General features: G+C 41.3%; 1 protein-coding gene across 1 annotated transcript in view; it reads left to right on the forward strand.

The window, feature by feature from the left end:
• The window catches only part of LOC308398925 (matrix metalloproteinase-15-like), a 34,508-nt gene extending 17,748 nt beyond the window's left edge, over positions 1-16,760 (forward strand). Inside the window, exons 5-10 of the mRNA XM_080885817.1 lie at positions 1,717-1,878; positions 2,006-2,202; positions 4,902-5,040; positions 8,114-8,264; positions 9,878-9,996; positions 11,115-16,760. Of these exons, the coding sequence (XP_080741943.1) occupies positions 1,717-1,878; positions 2,006-2,202; positions 4,902-5,040; positions 8,114-8,264; positions 9,878-9,996; positions 11,115-11,623 (1,277 nt within the window). The 3' untranslated portion in view covers positions 11,624-16,760. The remainder of the gene's footprint in view (positions 1-1,716; positions 1,879-2,005; positions 2,203-4,901; positions 5,041-8,113; positions 8,265-9,877; positions 9,997-11,114) is intronic.
• The last annotated feature ends 609 nt before the right edge of the window (positions 16,761-17,369 follow it).

Consider the following 17,369-nt stretch of genomic DNA (forward strand, 5'->3'; position numbering starts at 1 on the left):
CTGTGGTCGAACAAACTCCAATTCCACCATCTTGGATTGCAGTTGGATGGATTACTCGAAAGATCGACTGCATGTTTGAGGGTCAATGTTAATAGAACTTGCTGCAAGTTGAAAATTACACTTGGTTGCAGATAAGGATGGGCGGTATGAACGGTATATGGTAGAAACGATACAAATCTGGCGAACGGTAGAGATTTTGACTATACCGCTCTACTGCGATAGCACATGTTGATGGTGTCATCAAGCTGCGCCTGTTTTGGTTGAAAGCATGGCAGCGGCTATAAGCAATATCTTCTGCAAATTATGCCGGGCGACAGTAATAACAAAGAGAAGGAGCACTTTTATCGAGTGGAAAAACGTTAGCGTTCATCCTCCAGCTTCACTGTTTATATTATGCTAATATTATGCTAAGATAGCTGTGTCACTAGCGATCAAGTAGGACACAATTATATACCAGCTAGTCCAACTTCAGTAACCCTACAAAAGTCACTGCTGTTTAGTTTTCTGTCTTCATTTATGTTGGAAGTGATAGCAGCTTTATGTTTTAATGTTTTTTAGAAATCTCTCAGTCAGAACATGGCATATCATGTTTAGGTGGAAACCTGCTTCCTGCTAACTGGATTTAATAAATTCTGTTTTCATGAATGCCTGGATGTTAAACTTAATTGTTACACCTGGTAAAGCAGCAATGCTGATCATTTTATTAAAGATGAAAGAATTTAGCATTAGTTTTTAACTCTCAGTGATGCTGCAGTGTTCGTTTGACTTTGGGACCTGAAGCAGACAGAGTTTTGGACCCAAATTACTCCGCAGGGCTCCTGATTACGGCAGCCGTAATGCTCCGACAATCCAACAAGTGGTGCGGCTTCGTAGCTTACCAAAGTCGTACTAAAACATTTTTGCCAGATTTCTGTGCACTGTATACCACATGAAATCGGTTCAAGGTTAGTAAGCACAACCAGAATTCATAGATAAGGCACATTAAAGGATTTTAAGTGCCCCTTATAATATGGAAAATACGTTATACAGAAGAAAAGAATATATGGCGATATATATCGTTACCCCACATGCTTCAAATTATACCGCGATATGGCTTTTAGACCATATCGCCCAGCCCTAGTTGCAGATGTGCTTGCGAATGCTGTGGAAACTACACATTCTGCCTGGAGGATGTGAAGATGTGTGCACAGCTGGTGCACTGAAGTGTAGTGACTGTGGAGACAAGCTGAGTTTACGACACAGAACTCTGTAAAGAGTGTTGTGTTTACACTTTGATAACAACATTTTCATGACTCTAACAATGACTGAACTCTACAACACCTACACCCCAAGCAAACTGAGCGTTCTGTGAATTTGAGAATCTTGATACATCCACATAATCCAAGAAACTAAAGATCCAGACATCTTTGTTCTTCATGACAAGAAATAAAACCGTCACAACAGGAAAATCTCTATCTTAAAGGCTATTGTGTCTGATATTACCAATTTGTTAAATCCTCTGCCTATAAAAATCTCTCTATGTTTAGGGATAGGGATTGTGGAAACTTTGAGACCGGATTGAACCCACTAAGCAAGCACTGGGTGTGGTTTACTTTGTTGGGGGTTTCCATCTTGCATTTTGTACTGCAGTGCAACTTGAACTCGGTTAGCTTTTGTGAGCCCTTTATTTGTTTGCCTCTCTCCCCTTTTATTCTAACTTATCTCTCATTCATACAGGTAATGACCTCTTCCTGGTAGCAGTCCACGAGCTGGGACACGCCCTGGGCTTAGAGCATTCCAACAATCCTCTAGCCATCATGGCTCCCTTCTACCAGTGGATGGAAACTGAGAACTTCCAGTTGCCAGAGGATGACCGGCGGGGGATACAACAGATCTATGGTAGGAGTTTATTTTTCATCCTCACACGTATCTTTTAAATGATGCAGACATGAAATCTTATTCTTGATATTAAATTGTGACCAGTTATCCACTCAGTTTAAAGTATTGTGTCTGTGACTTCCTGAAGGTCCTCCTGACAGCAGTCCCACCCAGGCCTTGCCTACAGTTGCACCACGTCGCCCAGAGCCCAGACCACCTCAAACACCTCCTCGGCAACCTGATAGGCCCAGGACCACCGAAAGGCCAGATCATTATGGACCCAATATCTGTGAGGGAAACTTTGACACTGTTGCTATGCTCCGAGGAGAGATGTTTGTCTTCAAGGTAAATGGTTTGCGGATTAAGAAATTGAGAGTCTTTGTAAAGTGGTGAACATTAAATTCAATTAAATTCAATTTTATGCATATAACGCCAAATCATAGCAGCTGCTTCAGGGTGCTTCATTAAGCAATACATGGAAAAGTTCTGCCACCATGAGTTTATTTCCAAGTATGACCTTCCTTGGAAATTAAGTCATCTTCCAGGAAAGGAGCTTTCATGACAACTCCACCGTTTCAATATATTAGTTATTATTTTCCTGAGAAACGAGTTACGACAAATGGCGTGTACGCAGCCAACAAGGGGTCTGTTTTCAATCAGGTGCTTGTGGATTGTAAACCCACGGAGCTGGTGTTCTTTTATGAGACTGAGAACAGTTAAAAGGGTTTGAGGGTTGGTCAGGTGTTTAAAGAGCCTCTGGGCCCACACAAAACATTAGCTGCGGCAGCAGTTAGATATTAACTGAGTCTTAACCTTTATGAGATTTGTCTTGTAGATGCTAGTATTTAAACTGATCATGTTATTGGCTGCAGCTCCTCTCTCATTATTTATTATATGGGTATTTTGATATTATTTAATCAGCTTTTCCAGTACTTTTTCACTGTGCAGGTGCTGTGTGTTCAATTGAATTTATTGAACTTTCAGCAGCAAGTAGGGCTCCATTTCCTCCCATCCATTTCAGATCTTCTTTTTGCTGGCGTTGGTTTATACATAGTGCAGCTCTGCAAAGATAAGTAATTACGTGTTTCCATGGGAGAGGCCAGAAAAGGTGTCCAGTGTTGATAGCATTGACTAGTGAAGAGAGCTGCAGATATTATACTGAGTGGGGCAGGGGACATGCAGGCTTTACTTTAAAGAAGCCTCAGTTTCACCTCCAGAAATGTTGCTCTGCTGTTTTGACGTCTGACATTGAACTGAAGCATTAGGGCTCACAGCAGCTGTAGATAGCAAACTTGATCTGGGGTGTTTGCAGAGCTGAAAAAACACACAGATGTGAATATTTCTTGCTTGTGGGATCTTTCATTTGCTTTGTAGTCCACACAGCAGACCACTGCACCCCCCCTCCCTCCCCAAGTACTCAGATCAGTCTATGAATAGCTCCTGTCTTGGACTCTTAAGTGTGTGCGACACTGACCAGTCATTACACACTCTGAAATCTGACTGGCTGGACATATGCTACACATGGTCAAGCAGTTATATTTGTACTCTTGGGTTTCATCGCAGACGTTAATGTCTGTCTTCATGGGTTTCATTAACGTCATGAGACATTATTATTCATTGTCCAAAATTAACCAGTTCTTAATCAGCTTCAAAAATAGAAATTACCTGATCAGAGCAAATGCAGACAAAAAGCAATAAATATATATTCATGGTTAGATTAATGCATGTGGTTATATCAAGGTTTGTTGATTTTGAGCTGTAATTATCATTTATTCAAATTTCTCTCTATCACTCCTCCCCAGCTTGGCCTGAAAGTTAATTGCAAGGTTGTAATATTATAATACAGTCGTCTTTATTTCTTCATTTTTAGCCGAGGACAGTGTGGCTTTATGCGTGGAAACATTTGTCTGTCGGTCAGCTTTCGTCCAAATTCAAATAAATTATATGACATTGGTTTTCTCTGCTATTATTCTGCACAGACAAAATTGCTCCCTGAATGAGTAGGAGTAATTCGGAGCACACCAGTTCCACTCTTTTCTCTATGGAGTCCTGTTCATTAAAGGAAAAAAGGTGCTGTCATTCTTCAGGAAAAGTTTCTTTCTTTTGTCCACTTCACAGCAGAAGGTCTCGACATAAAGAGAGCCAGCACACTGAGCAGTTCTCAGTAATGAAACTCCCACACTGAGATCTGCTCTAATATGGTTAATTCTGTAGGAAAGGAGCTGTCCGACCAGACAAACGGTTGAGCATCCAGTTGGATTCAGCCCTGTTCTGTCTCACTCACCAACACATCTCCAGTGTGTTCTGTTCTGTGCCGCGCCGTGCTGTCTGCGAGTGTGTCCTGCATGAAGGACAAAACTAGCAGTGCTTGCCAGAAAGAAGCAGCACCCAGCATTTTACTGTTATAGCATCCAGGACAAGCAGGGCTACTGACTCACCAGTTATGAATGAGTCGAGGGGCTGCTGGTTAAACTCTGTCTGCTGCTTGTTTGCAGTAGATATGAGTGTTCACTAACCAAAGTGTCATGAAGGGTAAAAATATGCATTTTCTTTTTCTTTGTTTTGTGTCACTGACGTGACGAACAAACACCACAGTTCTTTATTAAAGTGCATCTCATGGCAGACTGATCAACAGAGAGACTGCAGTGAGGGAACATGATAAAACCAGCAGAGCAGAGACTGACTATTATTAGCCTGCTAGTGTTCTGCTATTGTTAGTTTATTGTACATTCTGGACTAATTATCCTGCAGAGCTCAGTTTGCTTGGCATAGAGGACAAAAAAGCAACAGTGTATGTGACCTCAGCTGGGGTGACTGCATGGATGACTTGAGAAAATATTTCTTATTGTGTCTTTTTGCATGTTCTCTGAATAGAATTGTTTTTAAAGCTAAGGATGTGATATGAAGCTTTTCCCCTCCTGCACTCCTGTCATCGATTTACTTCGCAGTCATTGTATTTCCTTGAGTCTCAGCTAGGAGCGAGTTCTTAAAACTAACTGAAAAGATAAGAAACTAAGCCAAACTTTCGTACTGTGTCCCCTCAGGGCCGCTGGTTCTGGCGTGTGCGTAGGAACAGGGTTCTGGATAACTACCCCATGCCAATCGGTCACTTTTGGAGGGGTCTCCCTGGCGACATTGATGCTGCATATGAGAGACATGATGGCAGGTTCGTCTTCTTTAAAGGTAAGCAGATAATACTGGTGCACATACCGATGGATGCATGCTTCCTATTCTGTAAATGATGACTATGATGACTTGTCTTGCACACTCATGCTGTTACTATTCTTACATGTATTCTCTTTTTGTAAAGGATTTATGTCACCTTGATACCAAATATGAGAAGTCAAATGGGATTAATTCAGTTTATTGCTTAGTAACTGTAAAGAAAAATGCATATTAGTGGATGTAAGCTTGCAGTTTTCAGCCTCCAACAATCAGTGGAAACAGCGGAGATGACTGATTAGATTTTGGTAAAAAGAGGTCAAAGGTCAGGGTCCCTTTGACCGCACATCCATCCCAATCACGAATGTGCTAATGAATGACTGGAGGAATTTATTTATTTATTTAATTTGGCACAACCATTCACTTAGACTCAAGGCTGAACTGATCAGATTGTAGAGGTCAAAGGTTAAGGTCAAAATTCATAATAAAAGAATTCATGCATTGGGCATTTATAACAAGGCATCCAGGCTTGAGAAAGTAATTCCAGGTTATGCAGTTTAAAAAATAAAAAGATAAAAGTTAGATAAAGAAGATAAGCGATGTGAGATAAACACATCTGTATCTAGTGTGTAGGTCCAGGTGTTATCATAAATCAGTCTGTCTTGCTAATGTCAAAGTTGAAATATTCTATTTGTTTCACCTTTATAGATCAGGTATTTACTTTTTCTGGACATATGGACCATAAATATATCTCACATAAACATGTGCACTCTCGTGCATAGAAAACAAAAAAACCCTCACATCTGGTTTCTTTTTTACAACCCGAGTACAGTTTCAATCCATCATATGAGCAGTAAAACTGACTGCAGCTTTTTCTATCTTCTACAGATAATGTTGAAGATATCCTTAGTCCCACTTCCTTAAGAAAGCAACAGTACATAATGTGTTCACCATGCTGAGTATTAATCTTTTTTAGAACAGCTCATTATTTTGGCACAGACTCTGAGAGCAGCTTGTCTTTTACAACAGCGAATAAAGTTGAATGAAAAAAGAAGAACTCGGCTGCTTGATTCTGGGTGCTTCGGGCTTTCAGGCAGCTGTTGATAATGAGGAGAATGATGTCATCGGCAAGACTCTGCATGACATTTGGCGAGAAGCCATTAAGCAAAGGAAGAGTGAGACAAAGGAAGAGGAAAGAGGGAGGGAAGAAAGGAAACTGGCAGAGTATAAGATTAAGGGGGACAAGCACAACAATAGGATGCCTATTATGAACACCTGTATTTAAACCCATCGCATCAGTCAATGCATTTACTTTCTCTGGTGGTGACTAAAGCAATCACTCATCACTGTTGTGCACAAGTTCTTGCAGACTTGTGAAATAGAGTTTTCAATCATGGGCCAAGAAACAAGCACAGCTTCAGGCACAACCAGCTGATCTTAAGACAAGCCCACATCAGCTGATACCATTCAACACCTCCAAGTTCCAAACCTCATATTGCCTGCGCTCTTTATGGTGCATCTGCAAGCCACTTCTCAACCCACCTCAACTCAATCCTAAGTTTTCATGATACTTTGACTCAGTGACATATCTTTGTGATTAATGAGCAATATTATGTGCTACTACTTTGAATTGAAATACTAAAACAGGTTTCACTTAAATTGTGTGTCAATGCTGATGAATTTTGTGGCTCCAGCTAAGACATGTTTTGTTATAAACTCTGGATTATAGTAGTCTCGACCGTTGTAGCTACAAATAATGGCCCAAAAGGATTTTCTTCCTTTGGTGATTTTGGGATCTGAAATGTGGTTTTGAGTAATAGTTATGGCAACTGTTTTAATTCAGACACCAAATATTAACACTGTACATGTTTTTACATTAGCAATAAACTGAACTGTTTTTTGTTTATTATTTTATATCCAAACTAGAAACTAGAAGCACAGAAAAGCCAACCTGACAAATCAAACTAAAGCACAATGGAGACAGTAAAGAAACCCTGACACACAGTCTAGAGATCTGCTCATGCAGAAAAATTGCTGTTTCTACCGCTCCACCAGCCCTTCAATCAACCTGTAAGGCTCCTGGGTATATTTTTTCATCACTGCCCAGTTTCTACATTCGAGCTCATCGCTTAAGCCAAAACACAAAGTCTTACGATATTCTGCTGTTGTACAAATATCCTGCATCTGTGCATTCTCTGAAATACAGTAATACATGGATGAATTGATGTTTGTATTGTACTGATTTACTGTAGTGCGGTAAAGTAAATCTTTACTGTAAGCCAGTTGCACAGCTGTTGTGTTACCCAGAGGTTTCCCTGCTGCTCTGGTCCAAAACAAGGCCAGCTGTAATAGAAACAACATTGTTCATCCCTGTAGAAAAAGATTTCCAGGGGAAAAAAAGGCATCGGATTTTTATGTCACTGAAGTGCTCTGGCATTGCCTTGAAAAGCTGTGGAGTAAGTCATGGGATTTTACATGAGGGCTGTGCACCGCAGGAACCCTGGGAAGCATTGCGTCAACCTCTTGTACTATCCAGATGCTGAGTGTAGAGCTTTCTTTTTAAATGAGGAGCAAGGGGCCAGAAGTGGGTGGATGGATGGGCGGGTGAGGGAAAGGCAGAATGAAGCCAAAAGGAGATGTAATGGTGAAACACAGTCCCCCTGTCAGATACTGTGAGAAACAATAAAACGTTGCCTTCAGCAACAAAATGTGCTTTAGCCTGACATGAGACAAGCCACTCCTTGTGCATAATTACAGGCCAAACCCAAACTCTGTAGTCAGGGATGTCGTACTCACATCTGCTGAGTTTTTTTTTGATTGCTTGCCAATAATCCATTATTGCATTCTTATTATTTACAAGTGTGTGTAAATGCTGGCTTGGTTTGTGGGACTGTTCTTATCCGTAATTGCTAGTAAATTAAACATGTGTGCATGAGCATTCTCGAAGGTTTATGATGTGTGGGTAACCATATATATGTCATATACAATGTGATTGTGTGTGGTAACATTTTCCATATAAGGGTAAGAGTGGATAGGGGAATGCTCCAATGTATACATCAGAAAGCATCACATAAAATTTCTCTCCTCTCCTCAGGAAACAGATTCTGGCTTTTCAGAGAGGCTAACCTGGAACCAGGCTACCCACTTGAGCTAGTCGATTATGGTATAGATATTCCCTACGACCGAATAGATACAGCCATCTGGTGGGAGCCATCCGGCTACACTTACTTCTTTCAAGGAGACAGGTAATATAGCCCTATACTCTGTCTGAGTGACACTGAACTGTGAGTATATTGCATTAAAAGGATATCAGTAGTTTGGTTGCTTTTGGCAAGTTCTTGCAGGGTCACTTGACAAATCAAATGTTTAATCTAAGGAGTGTTAAACACAATAGGGTCATGTTTATCACTGTGTAGCATCTCCTTTGTTTAACAACAGTCCACAAATGTGTGGGAACCGACGTTTACAGACTCATGAGAGACCGCTTGCTGAAATTTTCAGAGAGGAATATCGTCCCACTCTTGTGTGACGTGGGATATGAGCTGCTCAACAGTCCTGGGCCTTCTGTGTTGTACTGTTGGTTTCATGATGTGCCAAATGTTTTTAGCTGGTGACTGCAGGCAGCCCAGTTCAACACCCAGACACTTCTACTACAAAACCTCCCTTTGTAAGAGATGCAGTATGCAGTTTAACATTGTCTTCTTGAAATATATAATTTCTTCCCTTAAAAAACAAAAAAAGGGCATCTGGTGGGAACATTTGTTTCTGTAAAAACTGTAGAAAACTTTCAGTGCTAATGGTGCCTTTTGATGCCTTTAGAGGCTCTCCTGGTACACAGTCATGTTACCAATCTGTTGTCCGTTAGCCTAATTAGTTGCTTCACCTGTTTTTTCTTAGTCCTACTTGCATTTCCAGCCCTTTGTTGCTCTCGCTGCATTTTTTCCGAGATATATTAATGTCCTCAAATTCAAAATTTGCTTTTTCATGAAACAGTGAAATGTGTCAATTTAAGAATTTGATACTTTGTGTTCTGTTGTTAATAAAATTAGTGTTTATGAGCAAATTATTGCATTCTGTTTTTATTGAGGGCAGCAATGTCTTGAAAAACCTAGTGATCAACTTGCACTCGTCCCAGCTACAAAGGTCAACAGCAATTTGTTGATTGGTCCAGCTTTGTTCCAGACTGGAATATCTCACCAGTTAGATGCTAAATTGCTACGACATCTAGTACAGACCGTCATGCTCCATAAATGATGAATCTTACTCATTTTGGCAGTCCACAGACTTTTCCTCTGTCACTATCATGATATCAGTATCATGATTGTAGTGAATTCACTCTCATCCTGGCTGATGTGAGATGGATTTCAGACATTGACTCCCTAGATTTTATGACCAAATACCAGCAGAAATAAAACTGTAAGAACAGCCTTTTTTTCACTCATCTGTTTTTATTCTATATAGAATAAAAATCTACTCCTTTTGGAAATCATGTTTCAGTTACTCAGAAGCCATCCATAAACCTTGTTGTGAGCTGATTGATGTAGGAACTATTTTTAACTGAACTACAGCCCGTAACCGTACCACTGTGCAGAAAAGCTCATGTCAAACATACTTTATTTTCACTACCATGAAGTGAGTGGTTTGACTTTGGTGCATGAAAATACACGCCCTGAAGGTTTATGTGTACAGAACGCTCACAGCATATTAACTCACAGAACTACAAGTATTCTGTGGAAGCGGTACTGTGATATGCACTCTGTGCAGACCCAGCATGTAGTGTACTGAGGAAGACGTCTGCTCTGTTCTTGTTTAGACAGTTGATAAACAGTATCAACCTTCTCCCGCTTTCTGTCTTCAGGTACTGGCGCTTCAACGAGCAGTCTCGCTCAGCTGACAGAGGCTACCCGAAGTCAATCAGTGTCTGGGGAACGTCAGTGCCCTCTAATCCCAAGGGGGCCTTCCTCAGCGATGATGGAGGTGAGCGGTGTGGTTTCTGTGTATGTGTTTGTGTTTGGAAAGGGGAGAAGAGGGTTTGTGGCAGACTGAGACATGCCTGAAACAAAGAATCAGGGTGTGGTCAGTCATCAGGAGATGGGGGAGGGTGTGGGTGTGATTTTGAACTGACATGTGAAATGCTTCTGGCTTTACTGTGCATTATTGGAGAGGAGTGATTCAGTGTCTTGACTCCTAGGGACGCAAATTTATAGTTTATGAGTTTCATGTAATTGAATTATTTTGAATTCTATTCTTGTCAATTTGAATTATTTTTTGCTCACTATTTGTTTAACTTGGTAGCTGACTTCTATTAAGAGTTGTTGTGCACACTCTTGTTGAGATAATTTATGAAATCACTGATTTCATAAAACGTGCTGTCTTTAGTGGCTGTTCTTCAGTTGAATGGTGTTCAAAAGCAACATCAATTCATAAATAATAGATGAAAACTAGACCAAAACTGCATACTTTTATAGCATACAGTTTGTACTTCCACCTCTTTGTTGATTAAGAGAGTGCAAACAGGGATTCTTCATCTGATTGCCTCATTGAAGTCCCTCAGCTTGTTAGTTTTATTGATTTTAATACTATAATAATCCAAAAAAGGTGATTTTGAGCTTTGCTATGATTGGATTTATTGAACATTCTGGGTGGGGAGTTCTTTTTCTTTGCAGATATGTTAGAAATAAGCAATTATTGGACTGACAGTAGCCACTTGAGTAATTTTAATTGCCTCAACTGAACACAGAGAGAATTTAGAGTAAAATATTGAAGTTATTAAAGCAACAGTTTGACTTTTTGATAAATATATTAATCTTATTTTTTTGCCAAGAGGCTCAATATAATTTAGATTTTTTTTTTAAATGATCATGTTAGCGTAGCTCAGTATAAACCTTCAAATTATGGAGAAACCACCTACTTCTCTCTAATGGGGAACAAATACAGACTGTTATTCTCTCTAAGATGTACAAATATCTTGTTTAATCACGTACAGCTGTCAGTTATCTGGTAACTCTTTAAAGATCTCTCAAAAACTCTAATTATTCTTTTAGTCATGCTTTAACATTCTTTGTGGGCTCATGTTTTCTCCATTTATATTTCAGCATACACCTACTTCTATAAGGGTTCCAAGTACTGGAAGTTTGACAACCACCGTATGAAAAGCGAACCGGGCTATCCAAAATCCATCCTGAGAGATTTCATGGGCTGCAGCGTGGACCTGGATCCCGACAGAGACACGGACACAGACTCGGGCCGCAAATACCCAGACGTAAGCCGCCCGCCATTTAACCCCGACGCAGGACGTGACGGCGACAAGGGCAAAGACCGGGACGGAACAGATCGCGGGGGAACGGACAAAGACAAAGGCTCAGACGGTGACAAAGATCAAGACTCTCGCGAGGGACGTGAGGAGAAGACCAATGAGGTGGATGTGGTACTGAAGGTGGACGACAGCCAAGAGCGGACCATGAGCATCCTGATGGTAACCATCCCACTGGTCCTGGTGCTGTGCATCCTGGGACTGATCTATGCCATCATCAACACGCTGCAGAGCAAAGGGGCACCACGCCTGCTGGTGCACTGCAAACGCTCACTTCAGGACTGGGTCTGACCCCTGATGTTAGGTCTTTGAACGCTGAACTTGATTTAAACCTTAGATGCCCCCTCCTCCTCTAATCTAGCCCTCTTCCCAGTGATCCATCTGTCTCCAGTCTCTGTGCTCAGTGGCTCCTGCAGCTCTGTGGTAGTAGATCCATGCAAATACTGTAATGATACATACACACAAACTAGACGCGAGCGTAACTTATGTCTTACATTTTCAAACACACACACAGACACACACCTCTCTAACCTCCTCCTGTCTCCCATGGTGCTCTACAATGCAGTGACTGTAGTCTATTTATATGAGAGAAGTTTGCACATAGTTTTGTTCTTTTTGTTTTGGTTCATTTTATGTGACTTTTTTGTTGTTGTTGTTATTATTACTTCTAAAGCAGGAAGGCCGGTCTATTCTCTCTCACATCTCTGCTCCGCCCTCCTCCTTCCCCTAATCTCCGTAGGGGCTTTTTCCTCGCTAATAACCTGACATCAGCTTATGCTATCTCAGTTGCCACAAAAGGAAGAAATTTAAAGCATTAAAAAGATTTGTAGACAGGCCACAGTGCTTCAAGTGGGGTCCAGAAGGGTTCTTTCCTTCCTCTCATCAGCTCCATGTTTCTTGTCTTTCCTTTTCTCTGCAGGAGAATCTGTGAAGAGGTGTTTTGGGACCTGCAACGAGCTCAGATATTATTCTCTTTGACTCTTGTTGATGGTGATTAGGGTGTGATTGTAAGTCTGAAGGTTAATTCAGAGTTCAGATTGTTAGTCAGAGGAGGGCAGGTTTGTTTTTAAACCATTAAATCTTATTGTTGCAGTCTCTCCTATTTATGTTAATAATAACTCTGTATTCACTGTGAGATCTGAGAAGGTTACATGTATATCAGTCAAACAGGGTTTAAACAAACAAGATAATAAAGCCAGAGCTGTGCGGCTATTACATACTTTTAATTTCTTGTAACCTTCTGGTGAACATATTATTTATTTAGACAATGCAAAGTAGTGAAAAAAGACATTTTGCTAGGTATATGATACAGTAGCCTAAGACTGACAATTGGCTGTTTAACTTCATTGACAAACAAATCGATGCACTCTGCAGACACCCAGTGTTGCTCTGTCTATGTCTATATCCACTTTTGTCTCCGGAAAAGATTTAGTTTTCCAGTCCGGCAGCTATAAAAGCTTTTAAGCTTTTCAACCTCACTCATGTTTTTTATGCCAGTAGACAGAATTAACTAGCAACACAGTCACATAATTCTATAGATAATTCTAGATAGAAACACTGGCACTGCAAATAAATTAACCCTTTAAGGTCAGATGACTAATGCCTTCCATATCTTGTGTTCACACTGATGGACAGTAGGTCTGCCTTCTTTCTTTCCCTTATTTGGAAGCTTGTCTTGTTAAAGAGCTCTCTGGCTGAAAGGATAAATAGACTATAAAGGGGACCTCTTCCTTTAGTTCTCAACTGTGGGGCTAATTCTCAGAGATCCTCTTTTATGTCAAAAATAAGACCTGTCCTTTGTGCCGTGAAGGAGACGGACTAATAGTTAATGAACAAAGTCAGCTCACTGTGAAATAACACAGGAGGGAGAGCATCTGGGTGTGCGAGAGACATAAAAGGGGGAAACAAAGCTAAGGCTGTTACAGAGCATTCACGGAGTGCAGCTCGTCTACCATGCAGTACATAATGCATCTTTTACTGCTAGTATTTTTTAAAGAGACTTCTGGGATGATATGCAGTCTTACTGTAAGCACCAGGGTGGGCTCAGGCCATGAGGGCTTATGTGAACACAGACTAATCCTCCTCATCAAATAACAGCAGGTGTGCGCAAATGCCGTTAACCTCTAAACTAAACTTTGACCTTACTGAGTCAAAACAGTCGGCTTTCGTTTCATCTCTCAAGAAGGCATGCACAGAAAATTGCCTCTTTATTACACGGAGTTCTCAGTCTTTGTCAGTGCATTCAGACACACACTGGAAAATTGGTGTAAAACGGTGACTACGCTGATAAAGAGTCATGAAAGGCTAAAACCAGGTGTGGTGACCTTTTAAAGTCAACATTTTTCTTAATGGCAGCAATTTATCTCATCGTGATGAGTTTATGCCTGAAGATAAGGCATAAAATGAGTGTGTGAGTGAAAGTGTTTAGAAGTTTGATTTCAGACATAAATTGGAGGAAGGTTTATCTGAAGTAGCATTTAGAACTAAGCTGCCACTCTGACCTGGGGGGTGGGGGGTTGGCTCAGCTCACCCAGCTCAGGTTACACAAATGGGGAGGGTATCGAGAGTCTGAATTTCTTGCAGCTGAGAAAAGGAAAGGGGGAAGGAGGACTGAGGGAACACGCCTGACCTCGGCTCCCTGAGCTTGCAAAGTTTAGATCTCAGGAATAAGGAAGGGTGGGAAGAAGGAGGAGACAAAGAGAAGAGGGAGAGAGAGTTGGCAACAACCCATGTGACCCAGATTCCCTTGCAAGTTCAGCAGCAGTGCTGGCCAAAGAGGAAACTTTCGCTTAGAGTAGGTGACAGGCCTCGTTTAAGAAAGCTTGTCAAAGTGTTTCACTTGTAGTTTTGTATAAGCACATGCATGCTTTAGAGCCTCCTTATTGGCAGAATTCATACTTATTTTCCATGGATCCAGTGCTCATGTCAGTGCAGGTGCAAAGCCATTTCTGCCTCGGTGCCTTTTAATAAAGCCCACATTTCCACAGGTGAAGAATCAAATATTCTAAAAGATTTTGAATAGTAGTTGGGGTCATTTCTGTGTTGCGGATATTATGGCAGACAGTCATGGGAGAATTTTTCTGTAGAGCATTGTCATATCCAAAACAATGTTTGGTGCCAGCTTTTTGCAGTTCTTGTCATTTTTTGGCTGAAATACATTAAACTTCTAAACTGGACACCAGCACTCTGTCCATGGATAAAGGTGTAAGTGCATTGGCCTAACCTGATACTGCTGTTCTGCTAGGCCTCCCACTAAGAGAAGATAGGGCAAAGTGAGACACCTAAGTAGTCAGACCTGAAGTTAACAGGATACCCATACTGAAAGGAGGAAAAGGAAGAGCAAACTCAGCCGTCACCAGAAGTCTGGAGATTGATCTGAGGCAGGTCGATAGCAGTTGCCAGGAAACGGTGTCCCGTGTCCATCCCTCATCTCCTCATCATGAAGCTTTTGTGGGGAAGGAGGGGTTGGCGGACGCAGCTAATCAGCTTTAAAAGCACTCCCTCCCCCTCTCCTCTACTGTCCTGCTCTTCCATTTGGTCCTTCAGGCACATCAATGAGCGTTCAGACAGCCCAGTGTCTGGACAGGCTCAGAAAGTGCCTACTCATTGCGCTAGACACCCAGTTGTTTATGGAGTTCTTCTTTATTAAGCCTCCTATTCTCCTCTATAACCTCCAAACAGAGAGCCCACAGGGAGTTAACCACTTCAAAGCTAAAGTAACCACTTCAAAAGTCTGAAAGAGAGGTCCAGTGCACCTGAGTTTGCCTCACGCAGAAACACAGTTTTGGTGATTCAGCAGTTTGAGCGATTTTCTGTGAGGGGACACTGGCGGGTTTAATACAGTTTATTTGTCTCAGGACACCAAGCAGAAGAGAAGTATTGAAAGGTTAGGAAAGAGATCTGTAAGATTGATTGATGCCTGTTTGTGTGCATGTAGAGGTGTTGAGTTAATCAGCCCTCCTCTCTATAAGCTAGGCCTGTGTTCTGACTGTAAATCTCCCACACGCCACGTCTCTCCACGCTCGGCCCAGCCCTCAAAGCCCGAGGGGATCATAATAAAAACAATGGCCTTCTCTCTCACTCTCTTTGTCCTCCCCCTATTTTCTGTCTCTCTAATACATACACACTAACACATTATTGTCACACACAACAAAGCTTGCTAGTAGATCCACCTACTTGTTCAGCAACTTTTAACACGATTTGCTTTGATTTTTGTTGATGTCACATTCAGATTCAAAGCTTGCAAAAGCTGAAGTTCATTTTGAAGTGCATACCCTTAATGCAAATTTTAGGTAAGGTTAGGATATGCTGATCTCAGTCTGAGCTTTCATCTCTCTCAGGATGTGTTTCTGTAAAGACTGCACGTTAAGCATTTCTCATTCAACCCTGATGTTTTGTTCTTTTTAATGAACATCTGTTAAAATCTCCACAATCGGTCTGAAGCCAGGTTGTATTGTAGCCGTGTCTTCTCTCTCCACACAGTGTGCTTTTTAGCTTGCAGCTTCCCACTGTCACAGTGTATCTCTGCCCTGCCTAATCACTGCAAGCTTCAAAAAGTCGTTGCATCAGCCCTGTGCAAAACCCAAACTCTAGGAGAAAAAACAGATTAATAAATAACGAACTAAAAAAGATTAAAACAAAATCTGTTGGACTTGACAGACTGTTTTCCTGTTTCAGTTTGTCTTGGGTTAACTTTGTGGCTTACAGTGACCCCAGCCAAGGGGATTGTGGGTTGTCCAGATGCTTCTCTCTTTTCCCAGAGTGCATCTCAGCTTGCTCTCTGAGCCCATCCACTCTGAAACCACTCATCTGAAATCACCACTCGGCAAACCCGACCGCTCAGCTCGGGAATGAAACAAAAACAGCACCTGACAAATGACTTTCAGCATCCGTCTGCAGCGGATCAGCTCTCGTCGTGCTTCAAACAGACACTGAAACTGTTGAGTAACTTAGGAAAACTGTTTCCATCCACTAACTGCAGCTACTATAGAGAAGAGTATATTTTGAAGGATTCAGTCACTTCTGTGCTGACCATCGATAATGAACCATGGCATCTCACAGCATCTCTTTTCATTACTGCCGGAGTAATGTTTCAGTGATTTTCTGAAAAAAAGAAAGAAAAAAAAAAACAAACAGAAAAAAAAACCTTCAACCCTGCGTGGGACTAGATGGAAAAAAAAACTCTGTTTGTCTTTGATCATTTGTCTTATTTTGATTTGATTTGTGCATATTTTTCTCTCCAAACTTGATTTGTTTCTGTTAATAACATTCCAATTATTTTAATTTTGGGGGGTTTGGTTGTGTTTTTATTTTCTTTAGAAAATGTAAGATTTTATACATTTGTGTTGTGTGTTCACCTCTAGTAGAGTGTGTTAACAAGCCATGCTGGACATGTACACATTAAAATTTTCCTCTGAAAATATACAAATTTGTGTCTTTGTTCAGTTTGTGTAGTGACTGCGGCAGCACAACCTACAATCCTGCACAACTGCATACAGTACACACACCCTCTACTTTCTTCCTGCGGTGAGGTCACTGTCCATAGGGCCTTGCTTCCTGTCTCACACGGGACAGGCAGCACAACGGCCTTATGGACCCAGGGAAGGGAGGATGAGAGAGGGGAGGGGGGCATGGCAGATTGCCAGGAAACCATGTGAGCAAGAAGGAAGTTAGCAAGCAGTTTTTAGAGGCCTTATGAAGCAGCACAGGCAATGTTGTCATCACACAGAGAGGAAATTTCATTGTTCAAAGCACCACAACACAAACAGCAGAACTGCAGCCTGACAGCAAACTTTAATGAGATATTTCTGTGCAAGCAAGTTGTCTGCAAGACTAAATAAAGTGACACCTACTCTCATTCATGCAGGTGTAATTGCCCCAAATTCTTGCTACACTCAGAAAATAAAGCACCTTATTGTACCTTTAGGGTTACAAAAGTTTGCCACAGAAGCGGTACTCCCTAAAGGATTGCCATTGTACCTAATGGCAACTTCCAGAGCTGAAAAATAAAACCAACTGTCAAAATCTGCAGTTTCTG

This window comes from Rhamphochromis sp. 'chilingali' (genome assembly GCF_963969265.1).
Source record: "Rhamphochromis sp. 'chilingali' genome assembly, chromosome: 6".
Lineage (NCBI taxonomy): Eukaryota > Metazoa > Chordata > Actinopteri > Cichliformes > Cichlidae > Rhamphochromis > Rhamphochromis sp. 'chilingali'.